The sequence below is a fragment of the Herpailurus yagouaroundi genome, unplaced genomic scaffold, assembly GCF_014898765.1.
Source record: "Herpailurus yagouaroundi ecotype Mexico unplaced genomic scaffold, PumYag 355, whole genome shotgun sequence".
NCBI classification, from domain to species: Eukaryota; Metazoa; Chordata; class Mammalia; order Carnivora; family Felidae; genus Herpailurus; species Herpailurus yagouaroundi.
The window spans coordinates 3,448,558-3,474,815 of NW_024412572.1; the positions used below are offsets into that span (position 1 = coordinate 3,448,558).

Consider the following 26,258-nt stretch of genomic DNA (forward strand, 5'->3'; position numbering starts at 1 on the left):
GGTAGGAAAGCTTGATAGTGGGAAGGGAAAGCTTTGGACGTGCTCTGATTGGAGGGTTGCTCATGTGGGGAAGCTGTTGGTGTGCTAACTAGAAACAGGGCATCCTGTGTAATTGGTGCATATTTAGTTTTGTGTTTTTTTGTTTTTTGTTGCTGTTCTTGGTGGTGGTGGTGGTGGTCAGTTTTAAATTTTCTTGGGAAAAAATTAGGGAAACTGTCAGCTAGGAAATCCTAGTGTTTGGGGTGATTGTTATAAGGCTATTGTTTGGCTTCCTGGACCAGTTACAGAGATCGTGGTCTTACTTCCTGCAAGTCTGACTTGTAGATAGCAGGCTGATTTCCTGGGCTGGGAGCTATCTGTAATCGGTTAGTGTCCTGGGCTGGTTCTGCAGACTGGTATCAGAGCTCTGTTTTTATATATGGTCTCACCATTGTCCATTTGTATATCCAGTGTGTCATCTGCAAGACTTGTCACATCCCTGGACTTCAACAAAGTCTCTCCTCGCTAAATGAAGGTGGTGCACGACACAGGGTCTCCACACTGACATGTAACTGCATTGCATATTCTCCAACTATTCTCTCCCTCCTTGGTTTTATTGGCCGGGGAAAAGAAAAAAATAAATAAAGAGCCCTGCAGAATCACATATATGTTTTGCAATCTTTCCCCACATGTGAATTGACACTTTTCTCCTTAAAAGCCAAGAATTTCAGTTCTCTGTTCTCAGGCTTTTTTGGTTGATTATCTTAAAGCAATGAATGTCCCCTTCTCTAGCTGTCTTAATGAAGAAAGGCAAACAGGAGCTGGGTCTTCATACAGCCCCAGGTGGTCCAGGGCGGGGGTGAAGTTCACCATCCTGGCGCTAGAGGGCGCTCTTGGTTCTCGCGGGAGGCACTCCTTGCAATAGCTGCTGGGTCAGTCAGCCTCCTCTGCTTAGTTCTTACAGGATACAGACACTGCTGCTGAAAGGCAACTTCTCTCCATTTTTAATTCAGGGCTGTCTGTAACTTTGTGGAGCTTTATACACTGCGGGGAAATGGTATCAGTCAGGGTTTCATCAAAGAAGCTGACCACTAAGAGGTATGTATGGTAAGGAATTAATAACAGGGACTTGACCCTATGCGATTGTGGGAGTTGGTGAAACAGTCTCTGTAAGGCTACTGTCTTCACATCTGGTGCTGGAGCTTCTAAAACCACACCCGTGTTCCCCTTTTTTGCTCCTACAGAATCTGAAGACCACAGATACCTTTTTTTTTCCTTCTTCTTTTTAAAAGTAGGCTATTTTAAACGATTTTTTCCTCTGTGTCTTTCCTCTTTTCATCCTGATCCTATTTGATATTTTGCAACCAGTGAGCTAAATGGTAAATTTAATCACCACAGAAACACCCTATGCTTGAAATAAGGGATAAGAAAGGAGGCACAGAAAGGATACAGGAATGCTGATTCATAGGGGCACATGTACCCCAATGTTTATAGCAGTGCTTTCAACAATAGCCAAATTGTGGAAAGAGCCTAAATGTCCATCAACTGATGAATGGATAAAGAAGATGTGGTTTATATATACAGTGGAATACTACTTGGCAATGAGAAAGAATGAAATCCTGCCATTTGCAACAATGTGGATGGAACTGGAAGGTATTATACTGAGTGAAATAAGTCACTCAGAGAAAGACAGATATCATGGTTTCACTAATATGTGGATCTTGAGAAACTGAACAGAAGACCATGGGGGGAAGGGAAGGGGAAAAAATAGTTACAAACAGAGAGGGAGGCGAACCATAAGAGACTCGTAAATACGAGAACAATCTGAGCTTTGATGGGAGGGGGGAGCAGGGGAGAGAGGAAAATGGGTGATGGGCATTGGGGAGGGCACTTGTTGGGATGAGCACTGGGTGTTGTAAGTGATGAACCATGGGAATCTACCCCAAAAACTAAGAGCACACTTTACACACTATACATTACCCAATTTGACAATAAATTATATTTTAAAAAAAAAGGAGGCACAGGATGGTGGTAGAGAGTGGCATATAGAAACCTAATGTCAATTTCTCCAGTAGGATGAGCTACCAGCTAGAATTCAGGAGCTGGGATATCCGAACTGCCCTGTTTACAAGAATACATTTCTTTTATCTTGACACTGAAGACATAGAACCCTGGATAGAAGTCAAGAAACCAAGGCCTCAGGTGTAACTGTCATCATATTGATTCAGGACAAAGTCTCTTTTCATCTATGGACAGCATTTTCTCCACTTCTCAAGTAAAAGTTTATTTATGTTTATTTATTTTTGAGAGAGAGAGAGAGAGAGAGAGACATTGTGGGAAGGGGTGGGGGAGGAGCAGAGAGACGGGAAGACACAGAACTGGAAGCGGGCTCCAGGCTCCACACTGTCAGCAGAGAGCCTGACATGGGACTCAAACTCATGAACCACAAAATCATGACCTGAACCGAAGTTGGATGTTTAACAGATTGAACCACCCAGGCAGCCCTCAAGTAAAAGTATTTAGATACTAAGGTCATTGGAAACTTGAGAAGTCTGTAATTCAATGATCACTATCATTCACAACTATCAATCAACTTTTGTTATATATATAAAGATTGTTATGAAGTCTCCCCACCCTCAGATACTCACTTCAAAAAGTGTTTGTTAAGAACCAAAAATGAAGGGTGTCTGGGTGTCTCAGTTGGTTAAGTGTCCAACTTTGGCCCAGGTCATGATCTCACAGCTCGTGGGTTCTAGTCCCGCATCGGACTCTGTGCTGACAGCTCAGAGCCTGGAGCCTGCTTCAGATTCTGTCTCCCTCTCTCTCTGCCCCTCCCCCACTCTTGCTCTGTCTCCCTCTTTCTTTCTCAAAAATAAATAAACATTAAAAAATCAATAAACAAACAAACCAAAAATGAGTCCATGGTATGGGCAAAAGTTATGTCTTAAACACAGATATTTTTTTTTAATGTACCCTATTTGATTAATTTTTGAGAAAGTGTTTCAGATTTCCATTTGGATACCTACCTCACTTCTAATGCTCTGGAAGCTGTCTTCAAAGCAAGGAATGGAGTCACACAGGAAGACTGGATACAGAAAGGTGGGGTTCAGCCCCATTTTCACATTTGACACTATATATAAGTCTATTTTCAAAATCTTCTTTGACCACCACCAGGGGACAAAAATGGCTTTCTTCCTAACACTCCCTGGATCAGTGGAAGTGGCCAGAGGTTTAGCTTTTTACGTACTCACATGTCCTTTACTGCAAATCATACCTGCCATGTGTCAGATCCCTAACACAGAGCTCAGCACCTAGAATACAGTTAGCCCTCTATATTTGTATGTTGCATGACCGAGAGATCAGTAGTAGGGTCAACTGTGCCACCTGTGTCAATAATGAAGATCTGATGAGCAGATCCAATAAACACTTTCATAACTCTCAGGAAAAAGAACAGCCTAGGTATCCTGTATTTGCAATAGTAAAATTTTTACGATTAAAAAAAGGAATAAGCATTGCAGAAAACAGAAAAATACAAAGAAATTAAAAACATCCATAATCTCACCATCTATAGATGATTGTTGCAAACAGTTTTGTATTTATACTTTATATGTAATTCTTTACAAAATTGGGATGCTCTTACATTTTTATTTAATATTATATTGCTAAGTTATTAAATATTTTTAAAAGAAGGGGTTTTTATGATCATATATTATTATGTCAGTTCTGTCAGAATATATTTTTTAGAGCTGAAAACCTCTCCTACTTGAGTTCTATACATGAAAAAGACCCTAGGGGCTCCTGGCTGGCTCAGTCTGGGAACAGTGACTCTTGATCTCAGGGTCGTGAGTTCAGGCCCCACATGGGATGTAGAGATTACTTAAATAAATAAGACTTTAAAAAAAAAGACAATGAAAGAGGATGTGCACTGCCCCACATCCTCCCCAGGAAGCAAGAGGGCAAAGGCCGACTCTGACCTTGGCTGTTGTCTGAGAGTCCAGGGCTGCTGCCCAGTGAGTGCTGTCCTCCAGCATGGGTCTCCACTTTTATAATGGCTCTGTGTGAGCTATTGGAAATGGATCATCCCTTACTTTATTCATGAGCCCTTGTTCTCCCTCTCCCTGTTGATAAGCAGATGCTTCAAGTCAAGGTCTTCTAGTTCTTTGGTGGCTTATTCCCTCTTCTTCCCACCGGTATCTGCAGCAGGAGCTTACTGACTACCCAAAACTTGCAAATCCATAAGATCTTAGATCCTGATTGGGAGGGTTTGAATTCCAAAAACCTTAGTTAAAGTCCACCTTTGCAGATGTTTTACCTTAAGACCGCCCAAGGACAAAAGACAAAAGGCAGACTCTGTCTTCTTATAGAAGGGTTCCTCCATTTACATAGAGAACCCCAAGAAAGAGTGTAAAGGAGGGTGATGTAATGGAGGGAGTGTAAAAGAGGAACATGGCTTTTCTCCTAACCTCTGGCTCCAGGCACCTGTCCAGGCCCAGCAGCACCTGGGACACATTCTCAGCTGAGCATACAATGGAGTGTGTATGGAAGCTGGCAAGGGTAGGGGTGTTCACTGAACTCTGAGCTAGAAGGTGACCACGAAGCTGCTCCGTCTTGGGTGGGTGTTATTCCTTCAACTAGATGGAATCTGATTTAGGAAGTGATAGGTAGGAACCCAGACCATCATCTTTTGCACCCTCATGTCAGATTCAGCACAGCCCCCTCGCTTCTGTCTCTGGGACCATCCCACTGGTTACTCACAGCCTCCTTGTCTTGGCCCATGGCCACTGTCGGCTATAACTCAGCTCTGCTATATATTTAAGAATTTCACCAGCACTCTTGCTTATCATTATCTCAAAACAGAAAAGTTCATAGAAATGAACTACAATATTAATTATGAATTTGGCTATGTTTTGGCAAGTACAAATTAACTTTGTGTCTTATAAGATTCACACAATCTTTCTACACTGATAAACAATACCTGCACAGTACTCCTGAACCAGGTAGAGTCAGGGTCTCCCCAGCCAAAACCTTACATTCAGACATGAACTGGGACATATCACTTCCTCTTGTGCTGCTTGATCAGGCAAAGCAGCTACACAGACCTGGACAAACATTTGCTCTGAACTCTGGAATGAGTAATATTTCCTTATCCTGGCTCCTAAGCACATGAACAGACTTTAGTCTTATGTGTTTAAGGAGATATGCACCCACCTCCAAAGGCATTCAACCTGTGTATGGAAAATTGTGTGGGATGTGTTCACATCCTGCTAACTTAGAGGAAATTTTCTTTGAATATACTGTCCACAGGATGCAGCCCTGCCTGGCCTTCGGTTAATTAGCTCAAGTATCTGATGGATAGATAGTCCCCAAATAGCACTCCATAAACTTCAACAGTTCTTGAATGTTCTTTACTGGGGAGCCTTCGCAAAATAAGGATTTACTTAGTGGGGGGAAAGAGTGAAGAAGAGAGATTATAAAGAAAAATAAGCATCCTGGAAGCCCAGAGGCAGCTCCCAGGCCAACTGCTTCCCAGAGACCCATCCACTCCTGTTTTTTTTTAATTTTTTAATGTTTTTATTTATTTTTGGGACAGAGACAGAGCATGAGAGGGGAGGGGCAGAGAGAGAGGGAGACACAGAATCGAAGCAGGCTCCAGGCTCTGAGCTGTCAGCACAGAGCCTGATGAATCCACTCCTGGTTTTAAATGGATCAGCAAATGTTTGCTTCCACCATACTATATTATCTCAGACATATATTCCCTTTTTCTGGTCTTCAGTTTCCCTCTCTGTGAAGTGGATGGCTATATTCATTTTTCCCATTTCTCCTTTTCTCACATGCCTCTTGGGAGGCCCTCAGTGGAACATATATTCAGATTTCTCAGGGAACCTCCATGTTTCCCATTGGGGACAGGAAAAATATTGATCCCAGTTGGCTTTTGTTACCATGTGGCACTTACATAGACATACAGAAGAGACAAGCAGATGACACTGAGAGAAACTCAAATGGAAACATGCATGTTTATTGAAAAAAAATTGGACATATACACATAACCCTCTCCCATTTACACACACAGAATCATACAAGTGCAGGTAAGAGTGAAGAGACAAGAAGAGACACAGGGGCAAACATTGACACAGCCATGCTAGAAAGCAAACAAACCCACCCTTGCATATTCTTAGCATCATTTCCTACTGCAAGGTTGGATATCAAGCCAGCCTTGGCTTTAGGCATGCCACCAGCCCTGATCTTCACCAAATGTCATGACGGCCAGTCATGGAATACAAGGACCCAAATGCACATTTATTAAGGTGCTGTGCCAGGTGGTGGGGGAACATTGAGAACAAGATAGTCCCTCCTGAGGGGGCTCACATCAAACAGTGACAAATCCATGTGAGAAATGCTGTAACAGAAGTGAGTGCAAGGAGCTTGGTCCATTTCTGTTCTCCTGAACTTCAGAAAGAAGGCAATTCTCCTCCACCCTTCACAGAATGAAATGCAGGCCCAGAGGTATCTGTTCAGCACAGGTGGGCTGTGACCCTCACTGTCTTCTGCCGACTCTCTGTGGGGACAGCTCTCCTAGTTTCAGTCCTTGGGTCCTGCCCCTGAAGTCAGCTTCTCCTGCTTGCCCCTCAGGTACGTCTGGTGGTGGCAGTTGAGGAAAAGGCTGATGACACTGAGGCTGCAGAGGAGGACCGCCATGTTGAACCCATCAGGGAAGGAGCACTCAGTGAAGTGGCTGTAGGAGGAGTGGGCAACGGTGGCAACTGACCCTGGGTGAAGGAAAGCATGAGAGAACATAAACAGGAGAGCAGTGAGCAGTGCTGAGGAACTGGAAGAACGTTACCCTTGACTCCTCTTGTCTTCACTTCCCTGTCTACCGGCAGGGGGATGGTGATGCATTGCCCCCATTTTCTCCCTATTTATGATCCCAAGAGTCTTCCTGATCCTTCTCCCAGTTCTGGCTCCCCATTTGCACCAATCCAGCCATGTCTTGTGAACATTGATGATGGACTCAATCAATCCTAGGCGGCCTGAGGAATACCTCAGGCTGCTACCACCAGCTGGCATTGGCACTCCCCAAACCACAAGGCACCCTCTGGTCACATGAAGGGTCATCAGTTATCCCAGGCTCTCAGGATATTAGTGCTTTGAGGTCATATAGCCCACCACCCTTACTTCATGGATTAGACTGACATCTGAAGTGTGGAAGTCACTTGCTCCAGGTCCCACATCAGGTCAGTGACTTAGGGTTGGTTCTAGGATTGACAAGATGGTTACTGAGAACCTTACAAGTTTAGAAACTAAGGAAGAACAGCGTTAAGAAGGGCTTGTTTGTGTTCAGATACCACATCACTGGTGCAACTAAGAATAGAACCCAGGACTCAGCCAAGACCCCTGGAGCTGATGGGTCTTTCTTACCTGCTGAAGGATGGTTAAATGTCACTTCCACCACAGGTAGAGCTGCACACAGGGTCCCAGACTGGCCAGTCCATAGTACAGGCATGTGAAGACGGGGACCAAAGCATTCAGCATCCTGACAAAGGAGGCTATAGGGTGGCGTGGGGAGATAAAGCGAAATAGTGGAGCTGGGCCTAGTGGTTTTTTTTTTTTTTTTTTTTTTTTTTCTCCCATCTTCCAATTGTCTAAGCTGCAGGGAGCATTTCTGCATACCTTACAGAAAAAGTCCTTGGAAAGGTCCTATCATGAGGAGGTCTGGCACGAGCTGTTTGAGGTCATCATGGTGGGTTGGGGCTGACAGGATGCCAAACGAGAGTGCTTATAACTCCCTCTGTACTGTCAAGGCAGATGGCTCTGAGAATCTCCCACAGTCCCCTGCCCAAGGGTGGTAGGAAGCTCTGAAGAAAAACAGAGATAAAATGGGAGCAGAGGCCTGGTTTCATGGCCACAAAGAAGGGGAACCTTAGCACCAAACTGTTGTTTACAGGGATACACACCTCCCAAGCTCAGGACTCAGCCAGCAGACAGGGACCTGCCTCAGAAGGGCCTGGGGCAAGGCTGCCTAAAACAGTGTCACTTACCTTGACCATGTGACACATATCTGGCGCCAGCCCACTGTTTGAAGAACATGCCAGACATGCAGAAAGGTGATGTGCTCTGGCTTCTTTCGTAATATGAAGAAGACTTGGAGAGGAAGAAAAGATGGTGTCGATTCTCTACTCTTCTCCTGGGGTCTCAACTGCCAAAGACAGGGCAATTCTGCCTGTTTTGCTGAAGGGGAGACTAAAACTTGAGGGAAATAACACTTGTTAAACACCTACGTAGCATCTACTGTGTGCCAGGTACTTTACATGTTTAAAATATTATATAAATACAATAGTATGTGGTTTATATTTAGCTCCATTTTACAGATGGGAAAACTGAGGCACAGAGAGGTTAAATAACTTGCCCAAGGTTATTTGAACACGGTCTGGCTTCAGAGACTGGGCTCCTTCCAATATCCTTCCCAGGGCACTGGGAAGAGAACTCAGGTATTGAACACCCAGCCCAGGTCCCATAAGACAAATTCCCAAATGTTCTTTGCTCAGACTTCATTTTGGCAAGTTTTTGATTAGAAAGAGTCCCCTCCCTTTCATCACTTCCTCCAAATTATAACCTCGCCCCATCCCACTCAATCCTACAAACTGTCTGGATTCACAAGTAGTGTTTTTTCTCCTCATTAACACTTAAGAATGGCTCTTGGTGCATGATGATCCTTGCCACATAATATTAGGTTTTTAAATTTGTTTATCTTTCCATTTTCATTTAGCCTAGAACCTTGTTGCTAATGGGGGAAAGTGCTTACTTTTATGCAGGTGCATGAATGAAGAGTGGGGGCCCATGAGAGCGTTTGGTGGTGTGAGGTGTTACATCAAGGAGCATCTTTCCTCTGCTAGGTAATGGGACCAAGGTTTTGCTCTGAGATCAGCCTCAGATGTGGCCACCTGGACAAACCCTGAGAACATCAACAAGGATGCTTGAGGGAAGCATCCAAACAGAGCGCCTTAAAACCCAACCCAGACCCAGCTAACAGAGATAACTCCATACAAGTGTGTAAGAGCCAAAGGGACTTTGGTGCTTTCAGTATCAAACAATTTAATGGCCTTTGAAAAGCATCATCAACACACGCTCGCCATCTGCTGGGAATCAAGGGGAAGTTCAGTCAGACCACTGTCCTGCTGGTGGTGCAGCTGGCCCCAACAAGGCTGGCTTCAGCTCCAGACCCCACTGTTCCTAGGTGCCCCCTGCTCCCACAGTGCTTACCTGTCTGCAGGAAGATGCCTGTGAGCACAGGGAGATGGGGAGATGCTACTGAGAGTGTTAACAGAAGGACTCTCCAAAGGTGCTGTAGCCTGTAGCCATGTAATTTTAATGAGCACGCAGATTTCCAGGTCGTCTTGTCAGTTGAAACACAGATTCTTAATCAGTGTGCCTGGAGTGGGACATGAGATTCTGCATTTTCAACAGGTTCCCAGGTGATGCTGCTGCTGCCGGTCTGGGGACCACACTTTGAGTAGCAAGACTTCAGCCCATCACTCAGTATCTCCCAATTCAGGATCTAAATCACTACCTGGTGACTTGTCAAGCCTCAGTTAGATTTTCTCCTACAAAGAAGCTTTTTTGTTCTGCTACAGTTGAACAGAGAACAGCTAAAAATAATGAAATACTTACCACTTAGCTACCACTCAGTGTGTGCCAGGCCCAGGGCTAAACACTTTCATACATAGCCACTTCAATCTTCTTTCAATTGTTGCCTTTTATAAAGTAGGTATTATTGATCCCATTTTATAGATTAAAAAAATTGTGGCCCATAAAAGGTAAGTAAGCCACCCATTGTAACACAGCAAGTAATTGGCAGAGCTGAGATTCAAACTGAGGTCTTCCAAAGCTGCATGGAGCCAATGGATTCACTGCCTCCCATCATAAGTGACGCCACCATGACCAAGCTCCAGTTTTTACAAAGTGCATCCTATCAACACTCTCTCCAGGCCTAACGCTGCCATGTCTTGCCATCCCCTTATCTTGGTAATAATTTACAGACTGGCAGAAGTAGCTGTAGTTATCCAGAAGTGAGGTGGCTATGAACAGGGAGGAAGAAGAGAAAAGGAAAGCTTGCTCTGCCATGGTGAGACCCACCTGGCTCAGGGCCTGTGAGGCTAAAACCTCCTCCAGTCAAGTTCTGGACACCATCGTCCCTTTCCAACCCTCAATGATACTCAGTGAGTGATTGCTAATCAAATCACCTCCATGGAGTGGCTAGAGCAGAGGCTGGGATGTGCATACGTGTTGCTGGTCTATCATTTTTTTTTTTAATGTGCACAACTATGGGCCACACAGCTACACTGAGCACTTACTATGTGTGAGACCCTAATCCAGGCGCTGGAGTGTTGGAGGGACAACAATCTTTATACACATCAACCCTGCCCCCAAGGAGCTCAAAGACTCACTGAGATATAGGAAACCTTGTAAGGTTGGGGCTGGAAGAAGAGTAGGAACCACGAGGTGTTCCAGAAGTTGGTAGAGGACTGGAGAATGAGGAGGCCCTGAGCATGCCAGGGAGAAGTGCAGGGTGCCTGGACCTCTCCTAACTGCCCTGAGGCCAGAAAGGGATCAGTGAGAATGCAGCGGAAGCTTCCACTGGGAGAGGAGCAGCCGCAGAAGAAGAGAGAGAACAGAATTGGTTAATGAGGGGACTTAAAGACTATCTTAAGGAGCTTGAACTTTATCATTTAGTATTCATTTGAAAATGACAGGTTGAATGGTGCTATGCACTTCTCCATGCTAGCCACTGTTCTGAGCACTGAGACAAATCCTTACCTTGTGGGAGTTCACATTTGGGTCATATAGGCCAAGGGAGCTACCAAGGGCTTCTGAGCAAGAAATGGATGTGGACATGGCAGATTTTCAAAGGATTATGGTGGAAGCAGAGCAATTTGTTGCCACAATTAAATGACAAGCTCTCTGGGGTATGTCTCATGTTTCACAAAGTATCTGTATCTTCCGCAAGGTAGCAGACATTATGCTGGGCCTGACTTTTAAAAGAGAAGTGAGCAGTAGCCAAAGTATGGAAAAAGCCCAAATGTCCATCGACTGATGAATGGATAAAGAAGATGTGGTATATACATACAATGGAATACTACTTGGCGATGAAAAAGAATGAAATCTTGCCATTTGCGGCAATGTGGATGGAACTAGAATGTATTATACTAAGCAAAATAAGTCAGTCATAGAAAGACAAATATATGATTTCATCCATATGTGGAATTTGAGAAACACAACATATGAACAAAGTGGAAGGGAAGGAAAAATCAGATGACAAAAGAGCAGGAGGCAAACAATAAGGTACTCTTAAATACAGAGAACAAACTGGGGGGGTGCTAGTGGGGAGGTGAGTGGGGTAATGGGTTAAATGGGTGATGGGCATTAAGGAGGGCACTTGTCGGGATGAGCACTGGGTGCTGTATGTAAGTGATGAATCACTGGGTTCTACTCCTGAAACCAAAACTGCACTGTATGTTAACTAACGTTAATTTAAATTACAAAAATAAAAATAAAAATAGGGAGGAGTGACCCTGCCTTTGAAGCACTTGCCCTTCAGAGTGAGACCAACAAATCGTTTAACAGGCCCTTAGGGTAGGAGAGGGGAGACTGATTTGTAGAGTTGGCCAGTTCCTATGGTGTAAATGCTCCCACCATGGCTGGTTTTGACCTACCAGGAAGTCACTGAACGGAGAGCTAGGGAGACATACACATGAGCAGTGCTGCCCAGCTGGTAGACCTGCCCCTGGTCCACCATGGAGAATAGAGGTGGAAACCCAAAGAAGGAAACAAATGACCTGGACTTGGAGAGCCAAGGAAGGCTTCAGGAGAAGCCTGAGTCTACAGAATATGTAGGAATTTGTCAGGGTCAGGTAACAGCCAAGGCCTGGGGCCCATGGAGCAAGGCTGTGGGCCTGGGGAGCGGTGTGGCTTCGGAGGAGGCAGGTGGCATGCAGGCTGCCCAGGCAGTGGAAGGAGGCGAGGTGGGAATGTAAGTTGAGCTGAGAGGACTGTGGAAGGCTCCTATACCCATCAAAAGGGTTGCCTTACCCCTGCTGCTGGGAAGCCTTCATAAGGTCAGCAGTTCCTTTTGGTGCGTAGGTGTCTGGGATGATCATTCTGTCAGCAGTGCAGAGGGTGGCCTGGAGGTGAACATTAATGAGGAATGGAGACCAGTGGATAGAGGAGGGAAAGTGAGAGGTGTGGCTGTCAGGACCTGCTTCTTCAGGCTGGACCGCTTGCCTCATCTCCTCCCAGCTGGTGCACTGAGGCAGAGGGGCTGGGGGTGAAGGGGCAAGCTCTGTGGCCAGAGAGGCTCACCACCTGCTATGTTACCTGGCCCCTTTGTATCTTGGGGCAGTGCTGGTATGAGGACTGATAAGCAGGTCCTTGGAAAGCACTTAGAGCAGTGCCTCACTGTAAGAATTGCAGTAAAATGCCAGTGATGATGACCACTTTCTCTAGAAAGCTCTTCCTGACACCCCAAATGGGTCTCTGCGCCTCCTCCCCGTCCCTAGCACATACTTTCTGTTGTGAATTGTAATCACCCATTTCCACAAATTACTCTCCACCTAGAGCGGAAACTTCAGGGGTGAGGGGTGCCTTCTCCAGCAGCGGCTCTGCAGGTTCTTGCACAGCCAGGCACCCAATTCATGCCCAGTGCACACATGCTGACCAATGATTTGCTGACAGCAAGGTGTCTGGAAGGGACCCTGCGTTTGGAGCTTGGAACACTAGGCAGAGAATAACAGAGCCTAGGCAGAAACAGGAGGCAGTGGGGGGTTCTTTTAGGTGTGCATGGGGGGCGGTAATACATTCTATCTTGCTTGCTGCTGACATCTATTTTTCCATTTAAAGAAAAGGTAAATGGGAGTTGGTGATGGGATTTGTGTCTCTATAGGGAAGGCAGGGTCACCAAAGATGGAACGGAACTCCAGCTCCTATATGTGTCCCCTCCAAAGCTTTTCAGCTTTATGCATAGGAAGATCATGGTCTTTGGGCACCCCAGAACGGAGAAGACCCTAGAACTCTGCAGGGCCCCACCGGGCTTACCTCATAGAATATGTACCCTGAGAGGGCCACCAGGCCTGGGCTATAGGCAGCGAGGGATCCTGCAAACCTCAGACACTCCCATCCAGACATGAAGCAAGGACTTGCCACCACCAAAAGATAGAAGACAGAAAGAAGAATGACAGGGAGTGGCAAGTGTACGAGGAGCCGGGAATCCATCCTTGGGTCTAGAAAAGCAAAGGGTCAGGGAGACAGCTGAACTGGCCACCATGCCCACTGCCCTGAGCACTCCCTTCAGCCAGTTCCCAAGGTCTTGGTCATTACTATGTCTTGTCCCTCAAGATGTCTGACATCAGGATGGGCTGAATAAACAAGCAAAAGTTCCCATTAAATGACACCATCTCCTACCTCCATTTTCAAAGGCCCAGATGTATTTATTCCAGAGTTTCTTCAAGGTACTGGCCATTGCGAGCACCTGTAAGTGAAAGCAGGGTTTGTTTCTTGTCCAAATCACCCCTCCCCCCATTCACTATCTCACCCCTCCCCCCATTCACTATCTCCGTCCCTCATCACATGGCCAGCTGAGGTTCTACAAGTTTCCTCAGCAGTCCCCACATGACCACTGAGTTTGGGCCTCCCCGGTCCCTGCCTTTGGGCGTTGTATGACTACCAACCATGCACTTTTAGAGAGATTCCATTGGTCATACTTCCCTCCAATCCTCACACTCTTTGCTGCTCTACCAGTTCTCTCCAGCTTCAGCAGTGCTCCCCGCCCCCCAGATTTCAGTCCCGAGGGAAAGGGGTGTGGATATTGTGCACTGAACAAGGGAGAGGACCAGAGAAAGCTCTGCTGTTTCCTCTTTTCTGTTCTATGCTTCCTGCTCTTTCTGAGGGTTCCTGGCTTTACTTGCCCTTCACTGACCTCAGCCACACCCAGTCCCTCCAGGGCTTAACTTACTCCTGTGACGTCTGGGCTCCTCTGGTCAGTGACTGATGCTGCTTTGGCTGCTCATGGTGTTGAGGCTGGTGGTGGGTCTGAGTGACAGGTCCTCAGGGCTCCAGGGTGTAGGGTGTGACCGACGGGCGGCCCCACCCTCAGAAGCTGTCTACTTCTGTGCTCTGTGGATGACCCCAGCCCCAGGCCTTACACACACACACACACACACACACACACACACTCATACACTTGCTGAGAACTGGAAACTGAGGCTGACGTCCATGCCATGGCTGGGTACCCAGCCATTGTCATAGCCTCAGGGAGAAAGAGAGCAAGAGGCAGCCCAGTTAGGAGGAGGGAACTAAGAGGGCAAATGACAGAGGCTGTGGCTTGGAGAGGGTGGGTCAAAGCCTATACATAGATGGACAGTGCCCACATGGATGCAGACTGTCAGCCCACTGGTCCCCTTACCATCCCCATGACCCGTGCCCTAAACTCTTTATATTTAGCACAGGCAATCCTCTCAGAGAAGAAAGTGTGCATGGGGACATTGTACCTCTACCAGCATTGGCCATCCCTTCTCATCTCAGGTTCAAGTTTTCTTCCTCCCTCTGTCCCTTTTTCCCACATGGGTAAGGATTAAGTGTATACCTTTCTTAGCCTGCTCTCCACTCACCAGTAGGCTGAAGGAGCACCAGGGAATGGGGATTATCTCAACCTGTGCCTGAAAGAAGCAATTAGGTACATCCTTTCCTCTCTTGATAAGATATGGGGAGAGAACCAAGTTTAGAAGCCAGATCACTGAACAAGGGGCCAGCAGCCCATACCCCAAGGCCCACCACAGAATGATCCCAGGGAAGCTCTAGAACTAGGCTTTTTAGAACATATAGCCTCAGTTTCTCCTCCAGCAAGATAGTACACAGTGGTCTTGCAAAGGCTTGTGAAAAATCAGGTCTATGTAAACCCTGGATTATCCATGCTCAGAGCCTAGAGGATTAAGGGACTTGAAGAACTAGAGAAAGTAATGGATAATCCCCACCAGAAGGATTTGGTTTAGAGATGCGGCTGGCCACACATGCTCAGCTGTATTCATGTACATTCGCAGGAGCTGCTGCAGACCCTCACACTGCCCCTGCCCTTCCCTCTGCCTGGGGATGTTTCCTAGCTGGGTCCTAGACAGAAGACAAGTCCTTCTTGGTCATGCGTCACATGGCATTTCCTATAGAATCAAGTCAAAATGTGCATCCATCTGGTCTCTTCACCCTCCCTGACACACCCACACCCCGTTTTCACTTCTCTGATGCGGCCATGCTTTCTTCTCCACCTCCATCTTCCCTCTTTATGGCAGGCACCTTCTCTGCCACAGACGCCCCTATCCACCCACCCCTTGCCCACAACAGGCACTGTCTGTACCATGGAGATTAGCTTGTGAGTTTGGTGGTTCAGAGTAAATGGTAAGTCCCCTGTGGGAAATAACCCCCTACTGCATGGGAACCCTAGAGGTGATGTCAGGAAGGTGGAAACATGGGGCCAAGAAGGTGGAAACAGCCATTGTGGAGGCTGTTGTCATGTGAAGGTTGTGGCCATCACTCTGCTGTAGCTCTCACCTTGTGTCTTCATAATACCAACCCCTTACACATGAATCTCCTTACAATCTTTGGGGGAGACCCCTGGAAAATCCCCTACATAGGGCCTGAGATGTCCTGACACCACCTAGGAAGCAGATGGCATCAAGAGAACAGAACTATAGATTTTAGGCAAGACACGCTATAGTCTAGTGCCTTTTTTGAGCTCAGCACAAATCTGCTGTGAGGAAGGAGTCCTCTCTATCCTTTTTCCCCCTCTCTCTGGGAGGAGCTTGCACAAGATTTTATTGGAGTAGAAGGGTACCACTGCTTTTTACAAAACATTGAAAATGGCCACTATAGATAATGGGGATTTTACCCTCAGCTCCAGCTGGATAATTTGGGCTGCAATACTTTGTTGCTTGTGCTGACAGGAGTGCTGGCATCCTCCCCCCCACCCCCACCTCCTGTGAGGGGTGCCCCCAGAAGCAGTCATGGAATCTTTTCTTTCTCTACTTCAGGGATAGTATCAAGGCACCACACTCTGACCCTACACACCATCCATATCAGGACCCCCAATGACACCTTCTCACTATCAAAAGCAGGAAGCCCTGTGACTCACAGGGCCAAATTTCAGCTACAAAAGAGAGATTCCCAGGTGCTGATCTTACCTCTGACTTTATTATATTCTGTTTTATTATATTATATGCTCCTCTCACATAATTTAGCTTATCTGTTTCATTAATGCTGTTGTAAGTTGCCACAACCTTTTTAGAGGAGAATGCAGGAGGTGGTCAGAATAAATGACTAGGCATGCAACCAGGTTTTGAGCATCTATTACACACTGCTGTGGTTTTGGTGGCCAGAGTTACACCAGCACTCCTCCACCACATAGCCTCCACTACCCGGCTTGCCGAGGTGAGAGGCTGGTTCTGCTAACTTCACAAAAGCCCCAAAAAGGCAATACACTCCAGGCTGAGCTACATTTCTCCATCATAACTTGGATAGACTAGTTCCAAACCTGAGGACCTCACTCCTAAACAGAATATTCCTGAAGACAAGAGAAGGGGAAGTGTGTGTGTGTGTGTGTGTGTGTGTGTGTGTGTGTTTGTGCACACACGTACTCCTGTACCCACACAGGTGTACTGAACATAATGTGAGCCAAGTAACTTTATTTCTGTCTATATTTGCCTTGACCAGCAACCATGGGGTTGCCCCAACCATACCCATGTCCCTCTCCCTTTCTTTCTACTGCTCTCTTCTCTTGCAAAGCAGCCAGCATGAGCAGTCCAGGAAGGCTGGAGAGTGCAGTCCTGGGAACAGGGGCAGGGAAAGGAGTGGAAGCCCCAAACCACAGGCAGACTGGGGAGGAGGGAAGAAAGGTATATTTTGGGCATGACCTGAGGAGGTGGTTTAGGATGCCCATGTCCACCAGCCAGCTGAGCATCTCCCTGGACCTCAGGGAATCTGACATGTCACCACAGTCCTTCAGTGCATCCCTTCCCCACATGCTGACAAGAAGCAGCCCCAGGCTTTGCAGGTCAAAATTGACAAACAGAGTTGTGCTCTGGCCTGGTTTCTCACTTTGCTCCTAGGTGTTTCCAACTCTATTTGTGGGGCGGGGGTCCAGGCAGCAGGCTGCACCCATGGCTTCTGGCAGCCTCCACTCCCCAGTCAAGCTTGAGCTGAGAATGCCCGTTGTAAGAACCGCTCACAGGTGCCTTGGCAGGGCATTCCTGCCAGCCTCACAGATGCAGTAATGGGTCCTCATACAATTTGGGCTAGTACTGACAAGGATAACTAAATCATCATTTCATTAACAACAGGGTTTGGCAGAGAATTGTGCACGAGGCAATTATCAGTCATGAGCATTCCGGGAAGGAGTGTGGTAGGCTTATTTTCAACAGAGCTTCCAGGAGACATATGAGACAAGGTAGAAACCATCACTGGGTGTTCCCCTCCCTCAGAATGAGCTGCTTTTGTAAGCCTGTGGCTTGATGGCTTTATGGCTTTATGGTCAGAGCTGGAGAGAGTGAGAGTTCAGGTTTTCTCCTTGAACATAGATTTCTTGGGTGACCTTGGCCTTTCTCCCCTCTTTCGTAGAACAATCTCCAAATTCCATCATGCCCATTTCTTCCTCACTGCAAATCAGATCTTCATGGCCCACCCACCACAGACATCATCCTAAATCGCTGATTTTGTCATGTTAACAGCCTCCTCAGGAATCGGAAAAAGTTATTCACTGTCTATCGGTTTCAAGTTCAGTTCAGTTCATTTTTAGTACTAAAATCCTCCCTGAGCACATCAACTGATGAGCAGATAAGTAAAATGTGGTAGGCATGTCCACATGACAGAATATTATTCAGCCATAAAAATGAATGAAGTATTCATTCAGTCTATAACATGGACGAACCCTGAAAACATTCACTGAATGAAAGAAGGCAGTCACAAAAGCCCACATTTTCTATGATTCCATTTATATGAAATGTCCGAAATAGGCAGATCTGCAGAGACAGAAAGTAGATTAGTGGCTGCCAGTGGCTGGGGGGCAGAAGAAGGGAGGAAATTGAGAGTAGCCACTGGTGGGTATGAAGTTGCTTTCAGGGTGATGAAATGTTCTGGAATTCGATAGTGATGGTGGTCATGTAACTCTGAATATACTAAAAACTGCCAAATTGTGCATTATTAAAAGGGTGAATTTTACAGCATTTGAATTCAAAAATAAATTTAAAAATCTCCCCTGAACCCAAGGCATGGGGTCAGCTAGGTCAAGCACTGGGTTGTAGGGTCAGGGACAGTGTGCAGTGGCACAGTCCCTGGAACAAACAAACAGACACCATGATGTTTACACGTCACGTTCCCTTCAGAGGATTCTTTGGGAGACCCCATTCACAAAGTTGGTGCCTGGTGTGGCTTAGGATTACAAAGAAAGCATGCATTGTTTCTAACGTTTCTCTTATTGGGTAGATAGAAAATTAGCTCAAAATTCTGAAATCCCCTTCTCCCCCAACCTATTCTAATTTGCAGAGCAAGTTTTTGGGGGTATCCCAAGGTGTTGTGATGTGGAACAGCAAACTTCTTCTTTGACCATGTCCAGGGAGCTATTTGTTTATTTACTACCAGAACTCATCCCCTTATCTTCAAATCCTGCCCTCCTACGTAATTAATCACTCATCCAGAATTAAGATTTTTCTTAAGCATAGATTCTTATGTTCAACTTTGTCAATTTTACAAAGGCATATAAATGTTATTTGACTGTTTCTGAAACTACTACTATGGTTATGCTTTCAGAGAATGTCGGATGAAAGAATGAAAGCATCATAGGAGGACATTAGGAATTTTTGCTTTGAGTTATACAAGGAAGAGATATTTATAAGGAATAAAACCTACCTTGTGACTCTTGTGAACAGGATAACGTGGGACTGTAGGTGTCATTTTATCTTCTTTTTTAAAGTTTATTTATTTATTTCGAGACAGAAAGAGAGCGAGCAAGGAGGGACAGAGAAAAGGAGATAGAATCCCTGACTTGGGGCTTGAACCCACAAACCATAAGATCATGACCTGAGATGAAATCAAAATACTTATCTGATTGGGCCACCCAAACCTCCTTGTACAGGTAATTTTAGATCTCTTTGCTAAATAATTGGTCATGTCTCTTCACAGTCCCTCCCTGGGTGCCTTTCTAATTCTGCTTTCTCCACCTGGAAAAAGGGGGAAACACGCACTGGCCTAGAATTCTTGCAGGATATTATTCCCTTATTCCATAACTGACTTTACACTACTGAGAAATAGCTTTGATTGTTATTTTCTTCTTCCCCCTCTTTATTTTATTTATTCCTGTTTCATTTTAGTTGGCCATACTAAATTGGAGAGGGAGGGATAATAAACCCAATGAACACAACTTTAGTATTTATGAGCCTTTTTCAAGACCAAGCTGGGGAAGGAAGGAGTTCAACCTCATGGAACAGAGTTGAAGACTGTCTGTGGATCCAGGGTCCCTGAAGTGTAGAAGGAACAAGGGCAGTGGTTAGGAGGGAAGTCAGGCTGGACAAATGGGACCCCGGGTTCTGGCCCCAGCTTTGCCTCTCAACTACCCAACGGTCTTGAGATCACTTTTTTGGGTCTTAGTGTCCTTTCCTGTGAAATGAAGTGTCTAGAGCAGGTGATCTGGTTGGCATCAGGTCATTTCATTAAAGTAACATTGTCTACTCCATCCCTACCAAACAAGAAGCCAGCTTTTCAGACTCACTGACAATGGTAAGACAAAGCATTTGCTGCCAGTGACTGTGTTCCAGTGCACTGTCTATGGTTACTTCTGAGATGTGTTAGCTAAACCTGGGTAGGTGAGATCTCTCATCTTCACTGAGTTCCCCTCTTTGAATAAATCCAGTCCCAGCTGCTTTGGTGTGTTGCCATGACATAGATATGCTGACACATAGAGGGCAGGTGGATGAGGCATGGGTACCGAGACAGGTGGGTGTGGCTCGGGGTGCCCAGGGCCAGGTCAGATTGTCGGGGAGAAATCTGAAGACACATGTCCACAAGGGTCTGTGTCAAGGATGCATGGAAGAGTGATGTCTCGGGATCCTTGTGAGCAGGGGCTGTGTCTGTATCTTCTTGCTATGGCTAATGCTAGGGCTGGACTGTGATGAGAAGCTCTGCCCCTTGGTACTGCTGCTGGAGGACAGCCCGGGGCATCCACTCAGAAAAGTTCTGGCACTACCTCATCACATGTGTTATAAACACCCCCACTGTGCTAGAGATTCAGCTTTTGCACATAGAGCCTATAGAAATGCTCACATATATGCTGAGGTTGTCCCCAGAGGTGATCTTTGTAGGGTGGGAGCTGACACACTCCAGGAGTCCCCCACTGGGCAGGAGAGAGGAGGGCACTGGGTGAGTGCACACCAAAAAACAGCCAACTAGAAAAATATGGAGCCACACGGATGGACCTAAAAACCATGGTACTAAGGGAAAACATAAAAAGCAAAAATAGATTTATAATACAGCCCTGGCTGTGTAAATTAAACATAACATATATGCCAACAAAAGAGAAATACACAGCTTGGAAGAATGTGTACAAATGAAAGGATACACATTAGGTGCCTTAGAATGAAAAGCATAAATATATACATACATACATACATACATACATACATACATACAAAAATAAGTAAAACAAGACAAGGGCGGGTTAATGACCTGAGGAGTATGATTAACCCACACCTCTACATCAGAGATAAAAACAGGAAAAAAAAAAAACCACTAAGACTTGACAGCTGGAAATTATTTTTTGGAGCTTGTGTCTAGAGCCTGGTGACCTTAAAATTTGATGTGCTCGCTGTCACAGAACCTTAGTGCCATTTATGTCCTAGTCCTCCAATGCCACCATTCTCTCACTGGTGACAAACAGGAAAGGAGAAATGAATAAGGAAGTTTATGGAGTTCTCAGTGTGCAGACAACCTCTCTTCTGAGGTGGCTCCGCTCAGAGAAATGAAGGAGTGACTCCTCCAGGCTCATCTTATTATTTCCTGACACACCAGGTTACGGAAACTTTGAACTTCCCAATTAATAGTCATTCCTGGGAAAGACAGCAGCAACAAAATGCACCTTGATTCCCAAAACTACTGAAGACACAGCCCCACTGCTTTAGGAAGGGCTCCTCACATCATCATTGAGACTGTTACGTGAGTGGCACCCAATGGACATGACCCTCGGTACTCATGTCCTGTGTGGCTCCTTCCCATGCTGCCCTTGAGTGTGGCCTTGGGACTTCCTCTGGTCAGTGCAATGCAATCAGAGTTTTGATAAGGACTTGTGCCTTGGGGCTCAGCCTCTCGTAAAGCTCTAGTAGCCCTGAGCCGACACAGAAGAGGGCCAGGTACCCGCTGGAGACATGATGAAGAGACAGATGCCTGATCAGGTCCTCTCTTTTCCCCTGCTGGTCCAGCTGGCCCAGCAGAAGTGCCACACATGCATGTGAAAAAGCCACTTTGGACCTCCCAGCCCTACCAGCAGTCATGTTAAGTGGAAAGTCTGCCTAGTTGAGCCCAATCAACCCACAGAAATCACAAGAAGTAATGACACACTGTTGTGTTAAGCCACTAAGGTTTGGTGTGGTTTGTTACACAGCAGTGGGTAACTGAAATACTGGCACACAGTGAAACTGATAAAATTGTATCAAATTAATTTTCATGAATTTATTTCCTTTTTTTAAATTATAAAGCAAATATATTAATTATTTGCTCCTTCCAAATGCCAGGTGAAATGCACTCCAGCATTCATAGCCACAGGGCAGGTGGCTGTCACGGTGCCCCCCCCCCCCCCCCCCCCCATAACCGGAGAGCCCAAGGGACTGTATGCTCTCATCCAGCACTGGCTCATTAGCTCCTGGCATATTGCTGGAAGGTAACAGGCAAAGCTGGGGGGTTAAATGAGGAGTCCAAGGTCACACAGCTAGTAAGTGGAGGCACCAAGATTCAGATACATCCCAACTAACTCTCCGTTCGATGGTCTTTCTATTATATTGTGTCATTTAATTGCTGGTACCATTTTTTAAAAGGAACAGAAATGAGAAATCCTGGCATGAATCAGGTGCCTGGCTGCTGATTTCTTGACTCTGAGGCAAGGGGAGGGTTGAGAAGCACCTCCACCCATGCCCAAGAAACAGCATACTCACTAGAATGAAAACTAAGAGCATGTAGACTTGCCTGTCTTGATCACTGTTAACCACCTAGAACCACCCTCCGCCCCACCCATAGTAGATACTCCGTAGATATTTGTTGAAGCAATGAACAAAGGAATGGGTGTGTGGAACCCCAGATCTGTATGACCCGCACGTGTTGGGCTAGTCTGGACTTGTGCTGCCTGGTACTGCTGAATCTCTGGGGGACCACACACACCATACAGTACCTCAGCATGGTGCTGCCCATGCCTTTCCCTTTATCACCACTAGAGGGCAGGTGCATGCCTGGCTTCAGCCAGTCAGTTCTGCAGGCTCCAAAGGCACCTTTGGCTTCCCCAAAGAACAGAACACTAAATGGATCTGCCAAGATACATCTAACTCAGAGATCACTGCAGATGTACCAAGTAGACAAAGGCATATATCGCAAGTCTTGTGGCCTCACTTTAGGTGAGGGGTGAAACTCAGCCCAGCCTCCCTTCTGCTGCCTCTGCAGTGGGGATCCTCAAACTAAGGACTCTAAGTCCCCTCTGTGTTTTCATCCCAGGCATTTTCACCTTGGAGTCACCTTCCTGCACCCCACTCTCCAGAGTGAAGAAGGCAAATATTTCCAGCTGGAAAACTGCTGATAAGCCGAAGCAGGTCTGAGGAGTTGAGGAAGGAGGAAGATCTTAACGTGTGTCCATGGGCGTCTTTGGGGTAAAGGCTGATCAGGGCCAGGTTGTCCTGGGTGCTTGTTAACAGCCCTCATCTGAATTGATCCTCAAGTCACTTTGGAGAGGTGGGTATTATTATGCAGATGAAGAGACTGAGGGTCAGAGTGGTTAGTTTGCTCTAAGTCACATGGCTGGCATATGAATGAGCTGGAACTCAAACACAGGGTGATCTGGCTTCAAAGTTTCTGCTGTTCCCCCCAATAAGACCACCAATCATGAGGTGACCAGGACTTTGGAGAAGGCAGTATAGAGAAGACAGTGGAAATCCAGGGCAGATAAACACATGTAAAGAGCTTCACCAACTATCAAACATTCCTTACCTCACTTAGCCCTCACAAGTCTACAAAGGTTGCATGGCTTAATCTCCATTGCTGTGGTGAGGAAGAAGGCAGTGTGAGGTGAAGCATCTGCCCAGCACTGACCACGCATGGGCGTTCTGCCTCAGGGGCAGTCTGGGCAGAGTTGGCAGCTAGTGGATTTCATTACTTGAGGCTGAGAAATGAGGGAATGCACCTCCATCCATCTCCTGATTCCTGGCAGTGGGGACTGGGGGCTTCTGGTAGCCTCTATTTGCTCATCTATAAAGTGGGTGGCAGTGACCTGCACTCCCCTTCAGCCAGCTCTCTGTGAGGCAAACTAGTCTGTTCTGCCCGAACCTCAAGTGGAAAAGCTGAAGATGGAAAGAAATCAAGAGTGCAAGCTTACAAATTATGTGGACTCTGCTTCTCCTTTTCAAAGGTTTTATAAGGACTAACACAAGTTTCTAAAAAAAATTTTTTTTAATGTTTATTATATTTTTGAGAAAGAGCGAGAGACAGCATGAGAGGGGGAGGAGCAGAGAGAGAGACAGAGACAGAGACAGAGAATCCTAAACAGGCTCCAGGCTCCAGGCTCCGAGCCATCAGCATAGAGCCTGATGCAGGGCTTGAATTCACGAATCTCAAGGTCACAACCTGAGCCGAAGTCAGCACTCAACTGACTGAGCCATCCAGGCATCCCACTAACACAAGTTTCTATGGAACAAATCCTAGGTCTTTTTCTTTTGTCTTTTCTCCTCAACGCTTCACCCATTTTGATTCAAGGGAACAAGAGCTAACTGGGCTGGGGAGAATCCCACAACAGGCACCACAAGGGTAGGGGATAGGGGGCAGCAAAAGCTTCTGGGCATCCAAGGGACAAAGCACTGTCGGCAGGCTCCAGGTCCTAACAAGGCTTGTGTCAAGTACAAGTCCTACACTCGATAGTTCCCGCCCTTTCTCACTGCCTGTAATGCTAGCAGCCAGGCTTGTGTCCCCAGGAGACACAGTGAGGATGGGGCTCACACTGGGCCCGGCCCAGTCACAGCACTGCTGTGTCCTCCCACCCACTGAGTGACAGCACCTCTCTCCCCGAGAAGACAGCACCCCAGGTTCCTTACCTGCAGTGTCTGCTCAGAACCTGGCTCAAGCCAACATAACTGCATCTCCTTCTCCTGCTGCAATTGCAGGAAACATTTTGCAGGCGTATGCTCCTTTTCCCCAGCTGTGAGCGGGGCACAGCACTCTTCTCCTTAACTAACTGGGGCAGAGAAGGGAGAGGAGGCAGCACCTATGTGTTTGGTCGTACACCGTTAACGTCATCGGAAGGGCAGGAGCACGTGGGGAACCTACCTCCTGCCCGGATATCATTCCAGAGATAAACCGGGGCCTGCTGCTGTGCACAAATGCATTTTAAGGATGGGGAAGTGCCTAGCACATAGCAGGTGCTCTGTGAATGTTGGCTGGAGGTATGTGGCTCATTTTTTACAAAGCAGTTGTCGGAAATGCGGACCGGACTTGCTCTGGAATGTAGCAATGCTGGGATCTTCCTCCTCTTGCCTCTTCAAGGGGAGCCAGAGGTCTCTCTGCCCCTGGTAGAGGCGGAGACAGCCTCCCCTGCTGATGGGAAGAGAGGGAGAATGCACAGGCAGCCTCAGCTGCGGCCCTCTCTGCCTGTGGGAGTCCCTACACCAGGGTAGCAGCTCGCCCCACCTCTGCCCTCAGATGCCGTGGTCACTGAATGACTCTGTGTCTTCCCTCTGGGTAGCGGGGCAAGGTGACCCTTTCAAGTCTCTTTCAGTCTGTGAATTCTGTAGCCAGTTGGAGAGCACAGTAGTCTCCTAGAGGGGCTGCCAGGGAGAGGAAAGAGGAGCCTAGGGGCAGGTAAAAGCAGCTCAGCCTCCTGACCACCCCCAAGACACCCCCAGTCCTAAAACAGTGCAGAGGGCTAAGGGGCACAGGCCTAATGGCCTGAGCATCCTCACCAGAGAGGTGAAGGGTGCATGCAGGACAGAGCCTCCAGACAGAGCACATGCCAGTGGTGCCCTTGCCCTTGCGCTGGGCCTCCAGGTGGTGGAGTGCAAGCTGCTGCAGGGGTGTCGGAGCCAATACTGCCACCTGGGGACCAGGATCCAGGAAAGAGCATGTTTTCCTGGGCCACCTGAGATGCATAGAGCTAGGGGCAGCATACCAGCCCCACGCAATCCTCACCCCCCAGTCAGAGACACGAGGACCTGTGTGTAAACCAGCCAACCTCACAGTCGAACTGGCTCGGCCTCTACCACAGACGTTGTGACCATCACTCACAGACCAGGGCAACCAATTAGCCTGGCACCCAAGCAGACCTCATCTATGGGACGGGAAACTCCTGTGTGCAGATCTGCTCTAGTAACTTGCTGGCACTTGGCACGGGTGTGCAATCTGTCCACCGAGGAGCTCACCTACCACAGGCAGCCAATTTGGAAGTTTGAGACTCACTGGAATGAGATAAACACATTTTGAGGGAGGCCAAGGGAAGAATGACAGGCTATTTTAGTTATTAAAAACAAAGGAATTCTCATCCACAGGGGTTTCTTGGACTAGCCGTTCATGGTAAGCACCACCCAGGGCTCATTCTCTCTTCTCTCTCAATGTGTGGACTCATAATTCTAGAATGGGCTGGATGAGACCTCAGCTAAGTCCCTCATATCCAATACATGCCCACAGAGGGTAGGTGTCATGCCCAAGGTCACACAGCCACTCATGGTCAAGGGGATACCAGGACCCAGTCCTGTTGAATCCAGACACACCATTGTGGTTTATCTGATTTGTTACAGTTTTTTCTCTTTCTCTGTATCTCTCAGATCACAAGTCACAGACAGGTGGAAACCATATTTTCTCTGTGACCCATGCTGCAGTGATCAAGCCTACCACCAAAGCTAGGGTGAAGACCACCAGACCATCAGTCCATTGTTCCTGCATCACGTGTGTGCACAGGTAGGCAGATGTGAGATACAAGGCTGGGGGGAAGGGCACCCACTCTTCTTCCCCAGACAGAG

At 46.9% G+C, this 26,258-nt stretch overlaps 1 protein-coding gene across 5 annotated transcripts; it reads right to left on the bottom strand.

Moving 5' to 3' along the window:
* Positions 1-5,969: 5,969 nt before the first annotated feature.
* LOC121021949 (uncharacterized) lies at positions 5,970-26,055 on the bottom strand. 5 transcript variants are annotated; one of them, XM_040462648.1, is made up of 8 exons: positions 24,342-26,055; positions 13,982-14,275; positions 13,432-13,498; positions 13,066-13,250; positions 12,064-12,155; positions 9,238-9,375; positions 8,016-8,119; positions 5,970-6,746 (listed from the first exon to the last, which is right to left on the bottom strand). In XM_040462648.1, the coding sequence occupies exons 3-8, from the start codon at positions 13,487-13,489 to the stop codon at positions 6,559-6,561; spliced, it is 765 nt and encodes a 254-aa protein (XP_040318582.1). In that variant the 5' UTR covers positions 13,490-13,498; positions 13,982-14,275; positions 24,342-26,055; the 3' UTR covers positions 5,970-6,558. The 5 variants fall into 5 exon arrangements, 3 of the variants coding, with proteins under 3 accessions (XP_040318582.1, XP_040318581.1, XP_040318583.1); XR_005786747.1 differs by adding an exon at positions 7,648-7,832 and having other exon boundaries at positions 6,635-6,746; positions 13,432-14,275; XR_005786748.1 differs by lacking the exon at positions 5,970-6,746 and adding exons at positions 7,041-7,523; positions 7,648-7,832 and having other exon boundaries at positions 13,432-14,275.
* Between the last annotated feature and the right edge of the window lie 203 nt (positions 26,056-26,258).

Excerpts from the sequence above, each read along its gene's own strand:
- LOC121021949 (XM_040462647.1), bottom strand. The coding sequence starts at position 13,549 with ATGGGGGGAGGGGTGATTTGGACAAGAAACAAACCCTGCTTTCACTTA. Across the intron at positions 9,376-12,063 it reads AAGGCTTCCCAGCAGCAGGG|ACAAGACGACCTGGAAATCT; the intron begins GTAAGGCAACCC and ends GTGTTTCAACTG. Across the intron at positions 8,120-9,237 it reads AGGCATCTTCCTGCAGACAG|GTCTTCTTCATATTACGAAA; the intron begins GTAAGCACTGTG and ends CTTCCTCTCCAA.